This window comes from Cnephaeus nilssonii (assembly GCF_951640355.1).
Source record: "Cnephaeus nilssonii genome assembly, chromosome: 4".
NCBI lineage: Eukaryota > Metazoa > Chordata > Mammalia > Chiroptera > Vespertilionidae > Cnephaeus > Cnephaeus nilssonii.
The window spans coordinates 85,147,356-85,169,800 of record NC_137075.1 but is presented as its reverse complement, the minus strand read 5'-3'; the positions used below and the strand labels follow the sequence as shown (position 1 = coordinate 85,169,800).

The window sequence follows — 22,445 nt, the reverse complement described above, 5'->3', positions numbered from 1 at the left end:
ACACCAAAAGCAAAGTATAATTAGCAGTATGAGTAAATTAGTTGGGGACCAGATGGCATGGATGAAGGATACCACCTAAGGAGGAAGTGCAAATGGAAACGGCAGGTGTCTAACCAAACGCGTCTGGGAAATGTCAATGCCATCAGGTTACGTCATCGTGTGGATTAAACCATCCACTGGCACAGATTAAAGGCAAAAATAAATAGTAAGGGAGTCCCCACGGCCCCTTCAGAGAGTGGAGCAGGAGGGGCCTTGTGTGTGACCCAGCCAGTGCCCACCAAGCCACTGCGCAGCGTTGATACCTGTAGCAGACACTGTCCGTGCAGGGGTTGTGAACCCTGACGATGACGAAAACGTGCTGAAAGTGGGAGCGGATGTTTTTCGGGCTGAAGGGCTGTGCTCCAGGCTCTTGGAAAACAATTGTTACAATATCATTTCCAATGTGCCGCTTCCGTAGGAGCTAAAAGAAAAAGTAAGCAAACAACCTAAATGACAACGCTTGGCTTCTACCGCCTCAGTTCCCTTATGTAAGAGCATTTAAAACATTCATTATGAATCAGTATGTGTTAGGGTAGGTAATGTACGCAGTTATTGTCAATATTTTAGCCTGTGTCTTATCATTCCCTACAAGGAAGAATGTGAATATTCTGAAATTTGCAATATATATATATATATCTATATACATATATAGATATATATATATATATCCCATTCAAATAGATCTATCCAATATCTAGCATATTACGCCAAGTCCCAGCATCTCTAAATTCTTAGTTTCCATAACAACAGTTTTGTTCCATTTTCATGTAAGAAAGGAACTTGCCGTAGAGAACATTTTTTTAGAGATGAGAATGGCTGAAGTAATTACAACACAATTTATGTTCTGGTTTAATTAGCTTCATTTACAGAAATGTGGCTAAGGTGTTTTCAGATATACTTTTGGTGTCACAAGCTGGGAATGTGGAAATTAATAATATTCCAGAATGATGTTAAGAATTTAAAAGCAAGTTAAATTTCAAGTTAAATAGCTTCTTTAATTACAGTGAAAGGTACTTCAGATCACCTTCTGTTTCACATTACATGGTGTTTTGGAAAAGAGGCTTTCAAATTCAGGTACCTGGATCATCCTAGGCCAGTGCCTTTTCAAGAGAGGTTTATTAGAACGTTTAAATCAATAGTCTGAAGAAAAACTAAACACATTTTGTATTTCCCATATTTATAATATTGAGGCTTTTGTAAGAAGGAAAGTAACATGGCATTTATATAAACTATCCACCATTATTTATTTATTTTGTTAATTCTCACCCAAGAATATTTTTCCATTGATTTTTAGAGAGTGGAAGGGAGGAGGAGACAGAGAGAGAGAGAGAGAGAGAGACATTTGGGGTAAACTATCCACCATTAGGCACAAGCTTACACTTAACAAAATTTTAAAACAATTCTCCAGTGACTTTAACTTACATAGACTAAATACCAGTAAAATCAATAATCTAGTATTGGCTGCCAGCTGGGAGAAACAATAGCCTTTTAGATTAGGGTTGAGAATTGGGAGTTAGAATGCTCAGGAAATGTACTTTTAACCTTAGGAATTTCAAAGCATCCCAAATTATCTTCTAATGAGGCCATTTACTTCATTTCTGAACATGACGTATTATCAGATGTTACAGAAATAAAGGCTGGTCTGTGTTGACTGTCATACAGAATATACCCATTATTAAAGATTATTAATCTACTCAGGATCACAGACATACCAAAAACACAATCTGTATATTATGTTATTCCTGCATACATGATGTCATTGTCTTTTGATACATTCTTTCTTTAAAATATGGCTTGATATATAATATTAATGTCTTAATAAAGGGCCCAAGCAGAAGTAAATCTATCTATCCATCTCACATTAAATATAGTAAAAGTATTTATAAACAAATTACTGCAAGAAGATTTATAAAGATACATTCTTTGCTTTGTTTTTGTTTTTTCCCAAGCATAAAGTAATCTATAGAAGAAATACATTGTTTAGCAAGAAAACTAAAATTTCTTAATATGTAATAATATCAATTACTCTTTCATTCTGATTTAGGTACATAACACGCTTGCCTTGATTGGATTCTAAAATTACATAATTTAGATAGCTGTCCATTTAAATGCCAACTCCCTCTGCTCAGCATTTCAACTCATTTAGTTGAAATAAACAATTAAATGAATTTTGTTACTAAGTATTTACCACCACCTCCTTAACTTTCTCTACTGAATAACTAGGTAGAATAAGCCTTTATCTCCCCTTTAAAGATCATTTGTCAATGTTATTAAATGTTTTTGTCTACTGACTAGTCAAAATAAGTTTAGTATATTTTTCTTAGCATGATGTTTTCCTCTCAGAGAAATCTAGAACTGGAATTTGCATAAATCAAGTTGTCAACAAACTCCAGATCGGGAATTTATCTTAAAATTGGTTTATTTCAGAGTCAGAACTGATTTATTGCTTTGCTTCCTAGTTTTGATTACTTTGGTAATCATAAGAGCAAAACTTTATTACCCACATTTGTGATTTAATCAAAGCTAAAGTGATGAAGTGTTAGATTAGATCTGTGTTTGGGTAAATTCTATGAAAGAGGATGTGATTCATTCTGCAGCAGGCCTGTGCTCTGTTAGTACAACTGGCAATAACAAAATCCATATCCATTTTAAGGTCAGAAGTAACACTGGGCTGTTTGTGTTTACAATAGCTATTGAAAGGAGAGTAGCTCTGGTTCTTTCAAATTTTAGTTTGGTGTCATTATTTTGAAATATTTCTTAACAACAACAACTACTATATACTCTAAAACAATACTGCCAGTTTCCATTTTGCTCTGAAACAATCTGTCACTTCCTAGCACTGTGGTTTCTCAGTGGCTACATTTTAGTAATAGGCATTGTTTAGATGTTTTAAAAAGAAACTATGTATGACATACACAAATGCAATTGCTATTTATGCTCCTCGCTATCTAAAAAACATGTTAAGAAAAAACATTCTTCTGAGATCTCATTGACACTTATTCTCTTTTTCTACTTGTTAGTATACCCAACCTCCTTTGCAATGGGAAATGAAACACCAATACTTCCCTGCTTTGTACATTGGCCTCTTGAGATGAAACTTCACCCACTCATATACATTCTTTGCAACCCTGCAGAGTCATCTAATCACCATGATTTCAACTTGTTCTCTTCAGATTCCGTGAAAACATCAATCCCCATGGGTGAAAAGCAAACGATTAATTCACAAAGCCACCCAGCTGGCTGTTAAACTAGAATTTGTGTCTCTTCATTTGTTTTCGGCTCATTTGCTATTCCTTACGTCCACAATGTACAAAGTTTCCTGCTGCTGTGACAGGTGCAACATTAAATTCTGGTTTAAGATTTTACAAACTTGCTACCCTGGCTTCTGGAGAAAATGAAACAAGGGTGAAGAAACAGAGAGAACACAAGGATCTCTTACCTGTTGCTTGTTGTTAGGTGTGTATGGCAGCATGGTAGAAACATGGAACATAATTTCATAGTCTTTGTATGTTGTGTACAGAGAATGGGTTCCAGTGGAGTCAGCTACAGTGAAAAACAAACAAACAAAAAAGAATGATGAGATGACTGTAAGAATAGAAAAAATAGTTTATTTAAGAGAAATATCTCAAAAAAGAAAAAAAAAGATGGTTTAGGATGGAAAGATCCTAGACAAGATCTAGAATAGGTGTTCTTATCCATTTTTTTGTACTTGATTCCCTTTGGTAGTCTAGTGTGAGGCTAATGGATTCCTTCTCAAAATATTTACAAATGCATAAAATAAAATATATAAGGTTTCAACAGAAATCAATTATATTGAGAATTCAGTTACCAAAGTAATTTTAAAATATGATGCAATAGCATAGGATTTATATAACAAGTTTTAGCAGCTGGTCTAATAACTATTATAAATTTGGTGTAGTGATGCTATATTTTGAGATATCTTATCACAACAAACAATAGGATATGAAATGACCTTTCTTTTGGCAATAAAAATCCCACGTAGAGTTTTACGAACTACTGTGGTTTGTTGCCTCCATTCATAATTGAAGGAAATGCTAAATTTCAGTTAGGGGTTGTGGACTCTGAGAAAAATATACCTGTCAAGAAGGATTAATAATGGCTAACTGAGCTCGAATTTAAAAACAGAGCCTAACAGCTGTTTCTAAACTGAAGCCTCTCGTGTAAGCCATGCTTTCGGGAGAAGCCTGTCCAAACTGCCTGCCTGCACTGTATTCCTGCCATCTAGCCAACCCTTACAAAGGAGTTCCTGGAATCATCTTTCAACCAACAGAACTGAGACTCTCCTTGTCCAATCAGAGCTACATAGCTATATCCTCATTAACATCTTCCCTGACCAATCAGGACAGTGTTTTTTGGACAAGTCAAACTGTGAAGATTTGGAGCCTCCCTTTGCATGAGGATGGACCAATTAGGGATCACAACATTGGATGCTTTATTCTTTAGGCATCCAATATAAGTCAGCTCCCCTCTGGTTCAGAGTGCACTTCCCTTTCCACAGAAGACTGCATTTTTCCAGCTGGAGCTGAAACGCCAAAGACAAAACACTGAAAACATTTCAAGGCACTGGAATGGAGACGCGCAGGCAGGCAGGACACAGCAGACCAGCACAGAGTCAAGTGGTGCAGAGCAGGCAAAGCAGAGCTTTGTAGCTGGAGAGGGACCTTGCCCCAGGGCTGCCTCACCCCAAGGCCACCTCTCAGCCGTACTATCCACAGCCATGCTGCTTCATGAATGCATTGGCACCATGACCATCGTTCAACAGGGCCAATAAAAATAAATGTAAAATTCTTTCCTATTCAAGTTCATGAATTCCTGAATTCTTTCCATAGACATCAAGTTAAGAACATCTTTTCCAATATTTCTGATTCAATCAAGAGAACTATTTTGTTCTTAACAAATAGATGGAAATTCAATAAGAATGTAACACTGAACAACAAAGGTATTATAGCCATGTCCACCCATTTTTTAAGACTAAGTGCATCCTGCTCTCACCTTCCTTACAAAAGCAACAATCTCTACCCCCTTAATCATTAACATATCAGTGTGCCCCTAAATACCTGGAAACCACAGAAGAGAATTGTTAACTGCTCAATTGAAAGGAAATAACTTCAGATTTGAAGGACCTAGACCACAGGGCTGCTAAATGAACAGAAGTGCATTCATTCTGGGTCAACTCAAGTCTATCTCAACCACATTTTTGAGGACCAAAAGACTTCACTGAATTTTAAAGAATGATGCTGCAAGACAAAGCCTCTGGCATAAACCAAAAGGCAGTCAAGATCTCAAAATTTAGTGTGCACAGAGTCTCCTGGGAGCCGGTTTAAAAGGCCAATTCCCACGCCTCACCCCCAGAAACACTGCTCATTGGGTGTGGGGCTGGGCGGTGAAATCTATTTTAATAAACACCCCCAGGGTGACTGGAATGCAGCAGCTCCACTGCCCTCAGGCACTGCTCCAAGAATAGACCTCAGGGGCAACTTGCAGACAGACCTGTAAAGAAGTTCTAGAGCCCTGAGTTTCAACCTTGAGTATCTTGGAGGATCTTAATTTTGAAGCGGACACAAAATGCAACGGGTTTTAAAAATAAGCTAAAGGAAGAATAAATAAAGACTACTTTCCAAAAATTGCAAAAATACGTACTAACATATAACTCTCCAAGAAAAATATCTTCTAAATGTTAATGACTATCACTAGAAAAAAACTAGATTCAAGCAAGAGAACAAATTACTACAATACATATCGTAAATGAACTATTCAAAGATAGGTCTTGAGTCTGAAGAACTTATCTATTGCTAAGGGTCCTTGCTATAAATATCTCTAAAACAAATTAGTACATTTTAAAACTTTAAAGTGAATATGTCCACTTTGACGTGTACTTACATGAGTTTCAAGTCAATTTTAAGCAAAATTAATGAACTAGAAAAAAATGTGTCATCCAGTATTCATTTATTACATATTGCTTTATATGTCTTTCTAATTTTAAAAGGATTAATGCCAGAGAGGAAAACTGAAGACAACCCAGAAGATCATCTGTTTTTCTACGTCTAGTCCTTTCTGTTTCCTCTGTATGCCTCATCTACTAGTATACTAATAAAAGTGTAATATGCTAATTAGACCGGACAGCCAAATGACCTTCCGAACGTCCTTCTGGACAAAGTCATAGTGGCAGGGGCCGAGGCAGAGGCGGTTAGGGGCCATCAGGCCGGCAGGGGAGCAGTTAGGGGCGATCAGGCTGGCGGGGGAGCAAGCAGTTAGAACTGATCAGGCTGTCAGGGGAGCAAGCAGTTAGGGGAGATCAGGCAGGCAGGTAGAGGTGGTTAGGGGCGATCAGGCAGGCAGGCAGAGTGGTTAGGGGTGATCAGGTAGGCAGGCGAGCGCTTAGGAGCCAGTGGTCCCAGATTGTGAGAGAGATGCCCGACTAAACCAGCAGTCAGACATCCCCTGAGGGGTCATGGATTGGAGAGGGTGCAAGCTGGGTTGAGAGATGCCCCCTTCTCCACCCTGTGCACTAATTTCGTGCACCGGGCCTCTAGTTTTTTATAATGTATGCTACTTGACCAGCCTTTTTTCTGCAGACCTTAGAAAACCCCAGTTTTAATGATGATTTTAAACAGTTTGGAAACAGTTTCAAACATTTTAAAGATGAAGCTAGGGCCAAAACAATGAAATTTTCCTGACTGAGAAGAAAGAAATTTCCAAATCTGCAATTACTATGTACTAGGACAGAGAGAATGGAAAATAAAGGTTTGCTATATTCAATAAAGAATAAGGCATCCAATGTTGCTATATTTTTTAATGAGCTCAAAACCCTAAAACCATGAAAGATTTAACAGAATGACAATTATAAAAATGACCAAAAACCTTTTATTCTCTGGTTGGAGAATATATTGAATAAATTCTAAAGGGAAAATACGTTTGCAGAAGAGGAATGAAAATAAGACAATGGCCCTTCGTATTTGTATAGAGTTTTAAAAGTTAGAAAGTAAGTTCCAGCATCATATGGGTCATCTTGATAATCACGTGATTTGCCTCCAAATCATCCTACTACAAGTGGCATGTGTCCACTAAGAAGGTGAGCGCTCTACGCTAAGCCACAGAAAGCAAAATTTCTAATATTCAAACTAGATGATAAGAAGACATTGAATAATTGAGGGATGCTAAGAATATTCTTCTCAGCTGCTTTGAAAAGTGATAATATCCCTACATTCTATCAGAGGACGGTATGAACAGGTTAATAAGTTCCTAGAGCAGTTTCAGATATGGTCAATGTCATATTCATTCTTGACTTCTCTTTTGACTCAATTCTTTTGCTTTTAGTTAATCTAAAACTTGGATGATAAAGCTGTACATGCATGAATCTGAATCAGGAAAAGCTAATTCGCGTGTTACCTAACCATTTTCTGGTCACTAATGGACATGTTCGAGTTAAGAAAAGCTAAATGAAGGAAAACAAGCCCATGAAATTGCGTTTTGGAAAGTTATTATTTTTAAAAATTTATAAAAACAAGAAGAGTAATCCCATTAAGTAAATGCATAGACTAATAAAGTTGATAGAATGAAGAAAGTTTAAGCTTAGTTTATTAATGTCCGCACTACTACAGAACACATCAACTGCAAGACAAAATCACTGACAGGTTGTGGGTCTGACTCTTATCCACGGTCTGAAATACTATGAAAGGTCGCTGGCTGCTGGGTGCCACCCACGGAAGAGCCCCAGAGCTGCCTTATATGCAACCTTGCCTCAGGGTCTGGGGATACAGAGCCAATGCTCAGAAACACAGCCAGGGACTAGCGCTGACCTCTGAAACACTGGCATGTGTTTGTGCTGAGGCACACTTCTGCCCTGTGGTACCAATTCTCTTACTCACTAATGAAGGATCTGGGGAAGTCAAGAATTCCACCTGCTCTGGCATCTATCATATGTACTAATACTTCTTCAATGTACCGTTAGCCATGATCAATCAGGAGATGAGTTACCTTACTTCAATGAGGATGGAGTAAAGACATAACAGGCAAACTCATACTGTGTCCATTCAAGGAATTTATGAGTGTTCAGGTGAATGAGCCTGGGACTCCAGGTTTCTCAAAATTGTTAACATATTGAGATGAAAGGATAAGAGAATGTAAGGCTGGTACTTAGGGATCAGCCACTTCTATTTTCTACCTACTGCTCATTTTGTAAGATACCTGCAATTACCTGGATTCCCAACTGGAAAGTATGAAGATCTGAATTTGAATGCCAGTAGCATCATCTGCTAAATTACCACACAAACGAGTCTTCACTTCAATGCTCCTCTATAATCTCATTGTTCTGAGGATTAAGTGAAATAATGTCTATGAAAGTGCTAGCACATAAAAGGTGTTCAAGAAATGTGTTGATTAGAATTTAGAATTTTGTGCAGTTGAGGTAAAAAGTATAGCTTCCTTAAATAGGGCCTTTTACATATTTTAATTTCTATGCCAAGTGCATTTCAGCAACACTTAAAAGAAAAAACCGTACACTATAATAGAATTCACAGTTACGGAGGCGAAAACAGAATCCTTTCTTCATCAGTCTCTGGGACTGGAAAGAGCCCTATGCATGTGCAAAGCGTTTGAAGATGCTAGTTTTATCCTTTTCCCTATCAAAGTTTAAATATTCCAGATAAAGAAGATTTACTTCCTTTATGAAAAGTCTTACATGTCTTCTAAGACCCTGGATCTCAATGGTTTTTACAACAAACACTGCTCAAAAATGGGAGAAGCAGCAGGCACTCACTAATACTGCAGCAAATTAATGAAGGCTTTGAAAGAATGATTAACAAAACGCTTCTAAGCCTCTGAGTGCTGACTTGACAAACAAGCCTCAGGCAGAAAAGTATTTCTTAAATAATAATCCATACGTACAGCTTAAAATGAGGGTGGTCTCCCAATTTCAAATAACAAACTGCTGGGGGAGTGGGGGAGTTTATTTTTTATTTACTGTGGTGTGACAGGAGTGTAAGTATCTAGAGGTATGTCATCCAAATAAGGAAACAAGAAAAGGAACCAAAAAATCCACTGCTGCAAATTTCTTCATTATAGAACCCTGACACATTTGTAACTTATTTGCTAGAAATCCTTATTTCTGAGATGTGCAAATGAACTTTGTACAAAAATTGGGAAAAAGGAGAAATGGCTCGTAATTCCTTCCCTGAGCTTCTCCCTCCTTTACCAAAGTACTAAAACCTGAATACAACTATAACACGTGACAAGCAGAGCTGTCTCCTGGGATGGCGTGGGTATTTTTCGCCCAAGGGCTGAGAGAGGGGAAGACACAGCCACAAGGCAGAGCTCTGGACTTCACTGGGCTTAATTCTACATTCATGCTTTCTCCGAATACTTCATTAACTATGCCCCTAGGATCTGTTCACTTTCCCTAATGCGTCCTAGCTGTCTAACCTTGGACATGTTAATCAATCTAAAGAAACCAATTCTGGCCCTAGCCAGTTTGGCTCAGTGGATAAGAACTTCGGCCTGCATACTGAAGGGTCACAGGTTCGACTCCAGTCAGGGGCATGTGTGCGGGAGGCAGCCAATCGATGTGTCTCTCTCACACTGATGTTTCTCTCTCTCTGTCTCTCCCCTTTCCCTTATAATCTTTCTGAAAACCAATGGGAAAATATCCTTGGGTGATGATTAAAAAAAAGGAAACAAATTCTGTAAAATGGAGCTAACTGATACCTAGCAGGGTTTGTGGAGATTACACGAGATGGCATCTATAAAAAGTATCTGGGACTTCCCTTTCTGTCCATAACAGTACTGAGTAGAAAAGTTGACAATATATCTGAAGCAATTTTTCAGACATGTTACAATAGGTACCATTGGATAGTGATCCCTGAGAAAAAGAATCAAAGGTGATTCTGGGGGCTGGCTGGCTGCGGGGAGGGACCGCGGGAGGTTGGCAGGCCACGGGAGGTTGGCTGTGGGAGCACACTGACCACCAGGGGACAGCTCCTGTGTTGAGTGTCTGCCCCCTGGTAGACAGCATGCGTCATAGCTACCGGCCGGTCGTCCGGTCCTAACAGTCGCTTAGGCTTTTATAGATAGATAGATACCTGTTTAAATGATGAGACTAATGGTCCCCTCTATTTTGACCCTTGGAGTAAGAGAGATAAATATGCATATTGCCTTATTCACGGCTTTAGAATAAAAACACTTTCCTACTTTTCATTAACTTTAGGAAACTTGCCACTCTGAAAGAACAGAAAAGAAAACTATGAACTCTTCTGCTCCGAAGCTATGCTTCGAAAGGTTACAATGAGCCTTAAAGGATAGTAGCTTAATGGAAGGGAACCTTTCCCTGCTGAATGTATTAGATAACTAGAAAACTGGGCAGTCAGCGGCAGTTTGCTAATCTAGGCTCAACCCCTCTAGCCTTTACAGTCATTGGGATATTGGGGCAAAACGTGTAGAGTGATAATTTTGCTTATTCCACTGCCTTACCATGCTTAAGTATGGCCTTTCTATACATTTCTAACATTGTCCCTCATCATCTAGAGGCGGCTGGGAATGTGCAAATACACAAATAATACATAATCTTATCTACTCCCATTCTGGCCATTCATTTATAGAATCAGAGAGCTTATTACATTCTCTTCCCAGACCCTTTCAATAGCTCTTTGTGGTGACAATTTATATAACACCACAAACTGGGACAACATGAATGGATTGTACAGAGTAAATGTCAGAATATCTGGATAAAACGAGTTTAGGGCATATTGAGATTTAACATTTTGTGCGCTTGCAAGCAGAGTATGGAACGTTAAAATAATATTTAAGAGTCTAGGCTATTTATGGATTTTAATAGTCTCTCTTGCATGTCGTTTCCAAGTTGGCAACAGCAAAACCATGGCAACAGGAAATTCTTCCCTGCAGTAGTTTATGAATGCTTTTCTGTTTTCATGACTCAACTCCTTATTTAATTTCCTGTACAGAAAATCAGAGAGATTACTATAGACTGCAATACAGATGTGCTAATCCAAAGACCCCCTCAAAGAAAAAGGTCACAGATGTCTATGGATGGATTTAGAGATAAAATATAAAACTGCCTCCATGCAGACACACAGCAGTAGTCGACATACTCTAACCAAAATAGATACTTGAGAACTTAACAATTTTATTAACAACTTGGGGAAGGAGAGTGGACAGCCTTGCATGTTCATGAGCTGTAAATAAACAGACTGCTTCATTATTGTGCGCTTAATAACACATTTTATGAGCCAAATTAATACTAAATCTAAGAAGCCTACTTCCTTAGAGATTAGACTATGGACAATAATAACAGAAATAAGCACCTAAAACCTTCTGAGATATTAAAAGACTACAAAATGAATAAGAAAAACCATGCAAAAGTTGGCTCAAAGATAAGCATGAGGATTATGAAATGAATTAATGGGAGTTGGAAATTCTAGGGCTTACAACCAGATGGTTATAAGTTTGTAGAGTTTCTTATCACATTAACATTCAGCTAAATATAGTGAAATGCATGCCACACTTTCCAGGAGCAAATCTGCGTCCACTGCTCCATCCCATCCACATCTCTGATAGCACTTTTTATACTGCTCACCCTCGCTGCTCTGATTACGGTCTGCACTGTTCTGGACCACAGACCTCCCTCTCTGGCTTCCTCTCCTCCATCACTAGCAGTTTCCTACAGTAAGTGGCAATGTTGTTTTATGGGCAATTTAGCAGGTGAACATCAACACAGCAGGAGGAAAATAAACCTAGTAGGAGGGTACACGTATTTCTTACTTTTGGTGTCAAGCTGTGCACGATACTTCTCAAATCCTTTGAGCCGAACGCGTTCTCCCAACAGCTGAAGGAATTCCTCAAAGGCCGGGCCGGCTGATTCATTGTTGTACATCTCTTCCTCCGTGCTCTGTCCAGCTTTGCAGTACATGATGCCGACTTTCTGCTGATAGTTCAGCTGTGAAGGCAGGCAACACAATGCATATAAGCAGAGGCAAACCACTTTGGCCCACTTAAGTGCTAATAAGTCCTGTAGAGCAAAGGCCCATCGAATAGCTAATGGCTCTATCCTCTTGAAATCCTTCTGTGTTAATTCTTCTGTCTCTGATGCAAACAGTACAGTAGAACAAGCGTCTGTAATTATAATCTTCATGAATTAAGAGCAAAGGCCAGAAAAATAACATCTCCTGTTATTAACAATGTGAAGATCACGCATCGTTAGAACAGATGTTGATACTCCAGGGAATTTCTGTTAATGGATTACAAAGTACCGGATAAGGCTATAAAAAACAGCTGACAACAAAAGGCAATTCTTTCGCAATGTTCCCCCCCTCCCCTTTTAAAAAGGGAGGCTTTTACAAATTTGAAAGCAGAAGCTCGCTTTACAAAAGAGACTTTAAAATAAATTGTTTTGGCCTAAGAGACCCACTAATGCCCTTGCATTTTTTTTTTTTTTTTTTTGGTAAAATTGGAAGAGACATCTTCTAATGCCATTTTTCCAACATACTAAATTATAAGCCTGTTATATCTTTGTTAGAGTGTGCTCCTTTCAAATATTTTTCTAAAAGATGAGGACTGGAAGGAAATTGGGAAGGGGCTTCACAATGGCAAATTTGCCAAGTGGCAACCACTTCTTCTTAAACACAGTTATAACCAAGCATTCAGGAGGCTTAAGTAGAACTTATTCATCATTGAAAAATCTGATCATTTTGCAAATGAATTTCAAGGTGATATTAGCCATTTGACAAGAAACGAGTTTTCAATATAAAAATGTAGCGTTTTAATTCTCCAGTGAAATCAGGGCAATCTGTATCACGTAGGCCTATTTCCAGAGTGGTGTCGCAATCCCTGCTTCATTCAGTCCATTTTTATCTACGAAAAGAAAAGGGGGAAGGGACGAGGCAAATTTTTACAGCTAACATTTAATGAATACTCATTATATGCCAATCACTAAGTTCCACGTTTACCATTAGCTTATCCCTACAACAACCCATAAAGCAAACAGTACCCTGCTTGACAGATGAGCCAAGAGAATGAAGAGAAAGTAACTGGCCCAGGAGGCAGAGTCACAGATCACAACTGTCAGTCCTGTGACTTGGCTCCATTAAACATGACCAGGACTCACCAGGCTTGTCCTGCTCCATTTCTATCACTGCAACTTATGTCCACGGCCCCTTACTTGCAAGTCAAAAGTTGAAAGATAAAAAAACAAACACATTTGGCAGCAAAACTTGATATGAGCTGACGTGAGTACTTTTAATTTGTTCTACTTTATGTGACTATTTGTTTCTTTCCTATAGAAATATTAATGTGTTTGACTGTGGGGTGCTGTCCCAGATCCCACTGGGGACATTACTATACAGTGCGTGCATTTTACTACCCTGCTAAAACCTGGACATTTCTGGATTCTGAAACATATCCAGCTCTTATCGCTTTACACAAGGGACTGTGAACCTGAACACCTCCTTTCAACCTTCCAAACCAAATGTTTCAGAAGAGTGATAAACACAGAAAATGTCATGGGGGAAACTCTTTCTTGCTTCCCCCCTCCACTGCATGCTACCTAGATGACAGGAAGCTTGGCAGCTTTTACATGACCCGGGGACAGGAGGGCTCCCCAGAAGTTCTGTACAGAACTGACTCTCCAGGGAGTGGGAGGTGAAGTTCCACGTCTGAAACGTGCAAACGTACTGGAATATTTTAAAAATAGCATACCACTTCCATTATTGTGGCTTCACTGTCATTATTAACAGAAAGAGATTTAGGACTTACTCATTTTGTATACCACATGTAGGAAAAACCAAACAAAAGAAGTCAGAGCAAAACCTACTGCACACCACTGACATTTCCGCCTTATCTCAGCCGGCCTGCTTCAAATGTCTGACTGTAGCCATTGCTTAGAGGGGAACTCCCACAGGTAGAGATTTCATCTTGGCTTGGGAACTAAGCTGAGTACCCTATCAGGTCTCAGCAAGTAACAAAGCAGTGGTAAGCTCTGCGTCTATTATAGAAGTCCCTAAGAAAGCCAGATCCTTCCTCTCTCCCCCAGGAGCACCGGGAGAGATGAAGCGATCCAGAGAAAGGAAGCGGCGTTGGGTTATTTGCTGTTTGGCTCAGTGCCTGCCAGATCAGCCTTCTCGTGCAACAACGTAAGACAAAAGTCACCCTGTTCCGTAGAAAGCGTCGGTGACACTGGATTTGTGGGATGGCTTTTTAAAACTTCTTAGATAAAGCCTAAGATTTCACTGTGCAGCACTCAAAAGGATTCATTTATTAAAAAAAAAAAAGAAAAAGAGAAAGAAAGAGGGGGAGAAATGAGTTCAGAGGAACACAGATAAGTAAGGGAACTTCCCCCAAATCACTGGAGAAGAAGAATCTAAGGACAATGAGACTACGTGCTGTTTTATTAGGACTGATTCTCATAGTCCACAGAACTCCACCTGCAGACAGGAGAACAAACTGGTTTGTGCTGGTTGTGAAAGGAAGGATCCTTTAAGAAGATTAAGAAATTGGTCAGAATGTCGAATTTCCTCTGGTTTGAAACTGTGCCAACTGCTCTATCCTCTAAGGTGACAATATGACTGTATCCTGAGTTTCTACTGCAATTAAATCAAGGTGGGTGGCATTCTCTGAACCCGCCCTCCTAGAATCCTCAGTTAGCAGCCATGTCCCTGCCAGAATCTGAGAAGTTGTTAAGGAGAAGTTATGTAAATGCAATAAGGAACATTTCAAGAGAAAGAGCAAATGTAAATGGAGTTAGAGCTGTCCTTTGGGGGTTTTGAATTGTTATGAGTTATATAAAACAGCATTTTTTTGCAGACACACATCTGTACAGGTCCATGTATGTCCATATATAATCCTTTCATGCAATGCTCAAAAGAGAGCTGGGAAGGCCCCAGAAGCCACCTTGGGAACGGGCTGGGGCTCTCTGCACTCGGGGCTTTGCTCTGGGTAATCTCAGGGTCATGCTATACAATTCCGTGCTTGCCTATCAACTGCTCACAAGGAGCACTGATGGAAGTGTCTGGACACAACAAATGTTTGTATTGTAAAAAGGGATGATATTTTTGTTCCGTGCAAGATTATTCTGAAATTTATATGGAAAGGCAGAGGAACTAGCATAGCTAAAACAATTCTGAAAAAGAGTAAAGTGGGAAAATGATTCTACCCAATTTCAGGACTAAGCTTATATCCGAGATGAAGGCGAACCCCAACAAAATAAAAGTGTTTTTCAACACCCATCAAGTGATGTGGACTCCCACAGCTGGGAACAAACACAACACAGAACGGCTCTTCCTCTCATAAAAAAGGCACAACACCAAATCAGAGCAACAGGAACTGCAATCTGACTTACACAGCCCTGAGCTGGGAAGGCTGGGTGAGAGGTCAAGTCGGAGCCCCCTCCAGGTGGAAACGGATGAGAATAACCAAGTCCTCGGAGAACGCCCAGCAGTGCCGCCTCATCTCTTCATCCCTGGTGTCCCAGCCAAAGGAAGGCCACCAGGGCGGCACAGAGAGTGCGAACCACCCAGTTCCTCCTGTTCTTACAAATCCAAGTTGCCTGACTTAATCTAGAAATTCAAACACTCACTATGAAGTATGTCCTTGTACAGCAGCTCTCACCTTGAGGGGTGCTTGACCTGTGTTCTGGGGTATGGTTATTTGGAAATAGTTTGATCCTTTCAGCTCTTGCTGTTAGGTCGTACCAGAGCAGAGTTTAATTTGAGAATAATTTGGCCCCGCTATTGCAGCAAAACCATTCTGAGACTCTGCCCGATGCCACGTGAACGTCTGCCTGGTGGGAGCAGAAACTGTTCCCAACCACATGTGAGGACTGAGCACTTGACCTTCTCCACCTTTCAGGGGATTCTCACTCTGGCCTCAGTTTCCTCAAATGCGCGCACTTTTCAATACTCAGCTCTGTGAACCCCGAACCCGAGCCTCCTTGGCCTCACATCTCAGTCTCACATCTGGGAGACCCCTGGGCTTCAGCTGGGTTCCCCCCCTTCCCCCTGCCAGCACTGCAGCCTGAACACTCCCTTCAGGCTGGAGCAAGCTTAGGGTCTACTTCCTCTTTTCCCACCTCCCAGAGATCACTGCCCTTCATCGCCTGATGTACAGTGCATAAAAATCACTGTTTCATTGTTCTGCCTAGTTTTTAAGTTGTTTCAGATGGTAGCGCAGATCTAGTCCCTCTTTCTTAATCTTGGCCAACGGCAGAAATCTGCCTTCATTTTGTGTGTGTTTTTAAAATATTTTTATTGATTTCAGAGCCGAAGGGAGAATCACTGATGGGCTGCATCCTGCACACCACACACTGGGGATCGAGCCCACAACCCCCACATGTGCCCTTGACCGGAATCGTACCTGGAACCCTTCAGTCCACAGGCCAACACTCTATTCACTGGTACAAACTGGCTAGGCCTGCTTTCACTTTTTAAATCTATATTATTGGTATATAATTTCTGAACAGTAAACTGCATCCAATTAAATGAGTCCAACTAAACCTCCACTACAATCAAGGTACAGACATTTCCATCACCCCAAAAGTTTCCATTTGCAGTGCATCCCTGAATTAATAAAAGCCTCAAACAACCACTGTTCTATGTTTTCCCATTGTAAATTAGTTTTGCCTACATTTTAAAAGAGCATTTTTGTTGGGTAAAATTTATTGTGCGAGTTGTTCTTTCAGCATTCTTGATAGGTCTTCTGACTTCCACCTTTTCTTCATGCTTCATAGCCAGCAAATGTTAATTTTAAAAGCCAATTGCCTGTCTCGCTGTTCTTTTTTGAAGGTATATTTTTCCTTTGGCTATTTTAAAAATTTGTTTATTTTCAGCAATATTACTTTTTACTATCATAGGCTTAAGTCTGATTTTTGTTGTATTTATCTTGCTTAGGGCAAGCAGAGCTCCTTAATTCTACCTTAATCAGTTTTGAAAATTATTCTACAAGTAATTCTTCAAATACTGATTACATTCCCAAATAATGCTTTAATCTTGCTTCTCCTCCTGGGAATTGGGTTATATATAAATGTATTCCACTGTAGGTCACATGCCTTGTAGGCATTTTTCTGTATTTCTCACATTTTCTTGTCTCCATTCTTCAGTTAAAGTTCTTCTGGCATCCTGTCTCCAATTAATCAATTTTCTCTTTTGTGTCGAATATTCTTTTAAACCCATCTATTGAGATTTTAACTTTTGGTTTTCTTCAGTTCTAGAATTTCAATTTGATTGTTTAACAGATCCAAGTTCTCCAGTGATACTTGAACTCTCTTTTGTATCTCTGCAGCCGCCATGAAATCAATGAAAGTTGATCTGTCATCTAACTTTTAATCTGCAGCACCAAGTCTCATACAAATCAGCAAATCAGTCCAAGGCAAAGAAGTGCTGCAGGATATTTTTCATTTTGATGAACTCCAATTTCTCAATTATTTCTTTTCTGAATAAAGTTTGTGGTGTTGTATCTAAGAACTCTTCACCACATCCTAGGGCCCAAAGATTTTCTGTTTTTATAAAATAATTTTATAGTTTTATATTTCAATCAATGATCCATTTGAATAAATTTTTGTATAGTGTATAAGGTTTAGGTCAAGTTCATTATTTTGTCTATGGATATCTAATTGTTCCAGCACCTTTGTTTAAAAAGCCTTGTTTTCACTCCTTTGTAAAAAAAATCAGTTGGATATACTTGTGTGGCATTGTTTCTGGTTTCTCTATTCTGTTTTATTGATCCTGTGTCTATCCTTCCAATAAATAATAAGACAGCTTTTATTACTGTAGTTATACAAAATCATGAAATCAGGTGGAGTAATCTCTCCTACTTTATTTTTAAACTTTTTTTTAGCTGTTCTAATTCCTTTGCCTTTCCATTAAAAGTTCAGAATAATCTTGTCTATAATTTAAAAAATCTTGCTGGGATTTTGATACTAATTGTATTAAACTGTATCAATTAGGGGAGAATGGACATCATTAACATGTTGAGTCTTAGAATCCATGAACATGGTTTATCTTCTTTGATTTCTTTCATCAGTTTTCAGCAAACAAGTCCTATCATATTTTGTTATATATATATGCAAGTATTTCATGTTTTGTTGAAAGATTATAAATGGTATTATATTTTATTTGCAGTTTTCACATGTTCATTAAGAGAATTCTAACTGAACACACCTTGCTGAGCACACCTCACAGGTCTAGGAATTTTTTGTAAATTCCTTGGAGTTTTGTACATAGACTATCATGTTGTCTGAAATTGGGAGTTTTATTTTTTCCCTTTTCTTTCTTTCTTTCTTCTTTCTTTCGCCTTATTGTGCTGACTTTTCAGATTCACTTTGTACATGGCAATGTACAAGGTGATTACCTGTATGTAGCAGGAAGAATGAAAAAATATATCTACTCTCTATTTCCATAAAGTCCAAATTTATTTATTTATTTAAATCATTGACCGGCTGCCTCCTGCACATCGAGCCCACAACCCAGGCAAGTGCCGTGGGCCGGAATCAAACCCAGGACCCTTCAGTCTGCAGGCCGATGCTCTATCCACCGATCCAAACCAACTAGGGCCTAAATTTATTTTTAAAGAATATTCTGTCTAGTGTTTCTGGTTATTCTCAGTGGGTGGGCTAATCTGTGACAAGCTATATGCCAGTACTGTACATAAAGACCTTGGTCATGTTTTAAAAATCCTCATGATTCACACTGATAGCATTTATTTTGGTTTGTTCTTCATAAACATAACTCTTTTAACTACTTTCTAAATATTCATCACTATACTGTCCTCTTAAAAAAATGTCAAAGAGACTGAAAAAATTCAGTGTTGGGAACAAAAAATGCTAGTTAGAATATATATCCTCATTGGACATTACTAAGAAAAATAACTTATTTTTAAAAATGGCATATGAATATTGGGTAGAAAATTTATTTTAAAAATCTGACAGAGAGGCTGTCAAAATCATTTTTATATATGTATGTGCATAGACATATTCTAATCTACTTTTACCTGTGGCATAATGTATAGACAATATTCTATACACACAATAATCATCTCCATCTTCTCTAATGCTAGGTGGTGCAAAATTTATCACAAAAGTATAAAGCTTCATATTGGGTATTAAACTGATAATAAATGCACTTGTTTTGACTTGAGATTGAGATGAATTTCAATTATACAGGGAAAGACTCTTCACCGAAGCGCTGTTTGTAATAGGAAAAGACTGGAATCAATCCCAATGCCCATCAGTAGGAAGAGTGATGAAATAAACTATGGTATAGCAATATGACAGAATATTATGTAACAGTAAAAACAGTGGGAAAGCAATCCATGTACTGACATAGAAAGATTTCCAAAATATATTGCTAAGTAAAAAAACCCAACGTGTACAGCATGCTATCCTATGTAATAAAGAGCTAATATGCCAATTAGACCGAACAGCAGAACGACCGTCCAGATGACCTTCCGGACGAAGCCACGGCTGCCAGGGCCAAGCCCCTTGCACAAATTTTGTGCATTGGGCCTCTATTATTTTGTATAAGAAAATGGGGAAATAAGCTACATATGCATATTTGTTGATATCTGTATAAAGAAACATAGCAATATGTAAATAAGATAAAATAAAATAAAACTTGGTAACTATGGAGGAGGAGAGGAGATAAGAATAAGGTAGAACTGGGATCCCCTGGCATAAACACAATTATTTTAATTTTTGGATCATTTGAAGATAATAGCTAGTTAAGTCCTGTAGGAAATAAAACTAGTTTAACTTTTTATTTTAAAGCTGAATTTAAAACACAATCCACAATATAAAATTAAGAAGACTGAAATATCTGCAATCAATTGTTCTGTCCTTTTTGGACTGTGAACCAAACAATCCTTACTGCATGTCTTACTAGCCATGCTTAGCTCCATCCCTGCAAACTGCAGTCCTACCACAGCCAAAGACTTCCAAATGCTATGTTATCAGTCATGATAACCATGGGATCTTACTTCGCACTAGAAAGGACTCCACACAGTCATCCAGCCCAGCCTCAGCTGGGGAAAGAGCTTGGATGAGCTGGTGCCGAGTCAACACTACTTGCGAACAGACAAGACAGAGCTCCTAGTGCAGCTGCTTCTTCCCCTCACCTGATGACTGTCAAGGCTATTTCCTCCCTGACAATGTACTGGGACATATGCTGAGTTGTCTGGAACCAATCTGGTGGCCAGAGGAATTTTATTTTATTATTTATTTATTTATTTATTTATTTTAAGGAATACTAATTATTTTTTTTAAATATATTTTATTGATTTTTTACAGAGAGGAAGGGAGAGGGATAGAAAGCTAGAAACATTGATGAGAGAGAAACATCGACCAGCTGCCTCCTGCACACCCCCCACCGGGGATGTGCCCGCAACCAAGGTACATGCCCTTGACCGGAATCGAACCTGGGACCCTTCAGTCCGCAGGCCGACGCTCTATCCACTGAGCCAAATCAGTCTCGGCGCCAGGGGAATTTTAAACATGCGTTAGCTGATATCATAATCTAAGAAAAGATTAAAATTTCAGGAAGGGTAATTATTTTGCCAAAGCTTCATTCGTAGAAAATGTGTTTGGAAAAGTGTTTTCCCTATGATTCTTGGTTTAAATTCAGCTGCCTACATAAAAGAAAGTGGCTGGTTCAAATCCATTTGTCCTCAATAAAATAATGCAACAGGGCAATGAAATGGCTAAGTCAATAAGTAATGTTACCCATGTCCTTAATCAAAGGATGAGTGCTATTCATTATCAACCAAACATTGCTTCTTTCCTTACATCTATTCTTGAGATATATATTGCAGACCTAGTTAGATACTTTTCCCCTTTAATTTCAATAAGTTGAAGGTTAACTTTTTAAAGAAAAGAGAAGTCAATATTTTCATTTCTTTGCACCATTAATAAATACCTAGAAAAACAGTATAGATACTCATTTAGGTAAGTCACTACCGTCTACATAAAACTTGACATATCCTAATGAAAACAGGACTACTCATTTTCTCTACTGCAAACTGGCCATTGTATTTTAAGTATTTTAAAGTTCTGCTCCAGTTTTATTTGGGTTTAGCATGTTATACTTAACATTGGGCATTGAAGCCTGGAGCAATAAAGCATGGAGCCAGCTGCCAGTTCTTCTCCCTCACAGGAGGGAGGAAAAACAAGGGCAGCTGTCTAGGGCAGTGGTCGGCAAACGGCGGCTCGTTTGCCGCTCTGTTGACTAATGAGTTTGCCGACCACGGGTCTAGGGTGATGGGTGAAGAGTGTGGGCTCTCCAGGTCCAATGCCTGGATTTGAGACCGCCTCCACCAGATCCTAATTGTGATCTGAGGGTCTTTCAGCCTCTTTGTGCCTCAGCGCTCCAGTCTGTAAAACAAGGACTACAATGGCACCTACAGCAAAGGCTGCTGAGTAGTAATTAAAAGAATCCATGCAAATTGTTCATCCAGTTGCCTGCCTTAGTCACTCTTCAATAAAAATACCTATTTTTACTTTTCTCTTGTATGCTCCTCACACTCCTGCTCAGCTGGACTGCTTGCCGCCCTGTGTCTCTCTAAGCTTTGTTCTTATTCTGAGTCTAGACCCTGGTACTGCTTATTCCCTGGCCTGATGAAATCCTCTTTCTTTCCAAGGGCCTCCTCATCCTGATCCATCTGACCAATCCTGACTTGGCCCCATTGGTTTGCACCTCCACTGCTCTTCATTGGCAATTCTTGTATTATACTCATTATATTAAACCTAACTTCCATTACAGTAACTTATGACCTTGTCTCCTCACTGGTTAAGGACTGTGTCTTACCAGCCTATTTATTCTCTACAGTATTTAATAATCTTCAAAGAGTGGTTGCTCAATAAGTATTTATTGGATTTGAAGCAGTTATGCTTACTTGTGAAAGGAAGCATATAATGCATCCTACTGAGAAGAGCAGCTCTCTCATGGGATACTTATCAAGATTAAATGAGATAATGCATGTAAAGGGCTACTAACCAGTTATCATTTTATCATTATCAATCACAGCTACAATTTCTTCAATGTTCACCGCATCTGGCACTGTACTAAGTGCTTCACAGGTGTGAATGCAAACAGGGCCTGGCCCGACGTCCTCACATTCCCCTCGCACAGAGTAGGTGAGATAAAGGTGTTATTTAAATGACTGATGAAGAAAAATAACAAACCCAAAAGTAACAACTGAGTTGGCCATTTATTAAAAAGTTGGCTTGAATAGATATGAAATTCCTGATATTTCACAACATAGCTTTGAGGATCAAAAAAATTCAAGATACACAAAAGTATATGAAAAGTTGCAAATCTTAAAAACAAAAGGTAGTATTAGGCAAACTGGTATCCAGTGCTCAGGACAGCTAAGGGAAAATGGACCTGGGAACTTTC

At 38.9% G+C, this 22,445-nt stretch overlaps 1 protein-coding gene across 18 annotated transcripts in view; it reads right to left on the bottom strand.

Annotated features, from left to right (window-relative positions):
• The window catches only part of SIPA1L1 (signal induced proliferation associated 1 like 1), a 333,288-nt gene that overhangs the window by 84,835 nt on the left and 226,008 nt on the right, over window positions 1-22,445 (bottom strand). For all 18 annotated transcript variants that reach the window (XM_079768725.1, XM_079768716.1, XM_079768714.1 and 15 more), the window contains 3 exons: window positions 11,833-12,007; window positions 3,479-3,582; window positions 303-460 (listed from right to left, as the gene is read on the bottom strand). In XM_079768725.1, the coding sequence (XP_079624851.1) occupies window positions 303-460; window positions 3,479-3,582; window positions 11,833-12,007 (437 nt within the window). The remainder of the gene's footprint in view (window positions 1-302; window positions 461-3,478; window positions 3,583-11,832; window positions 12,008-22,445) is intronic.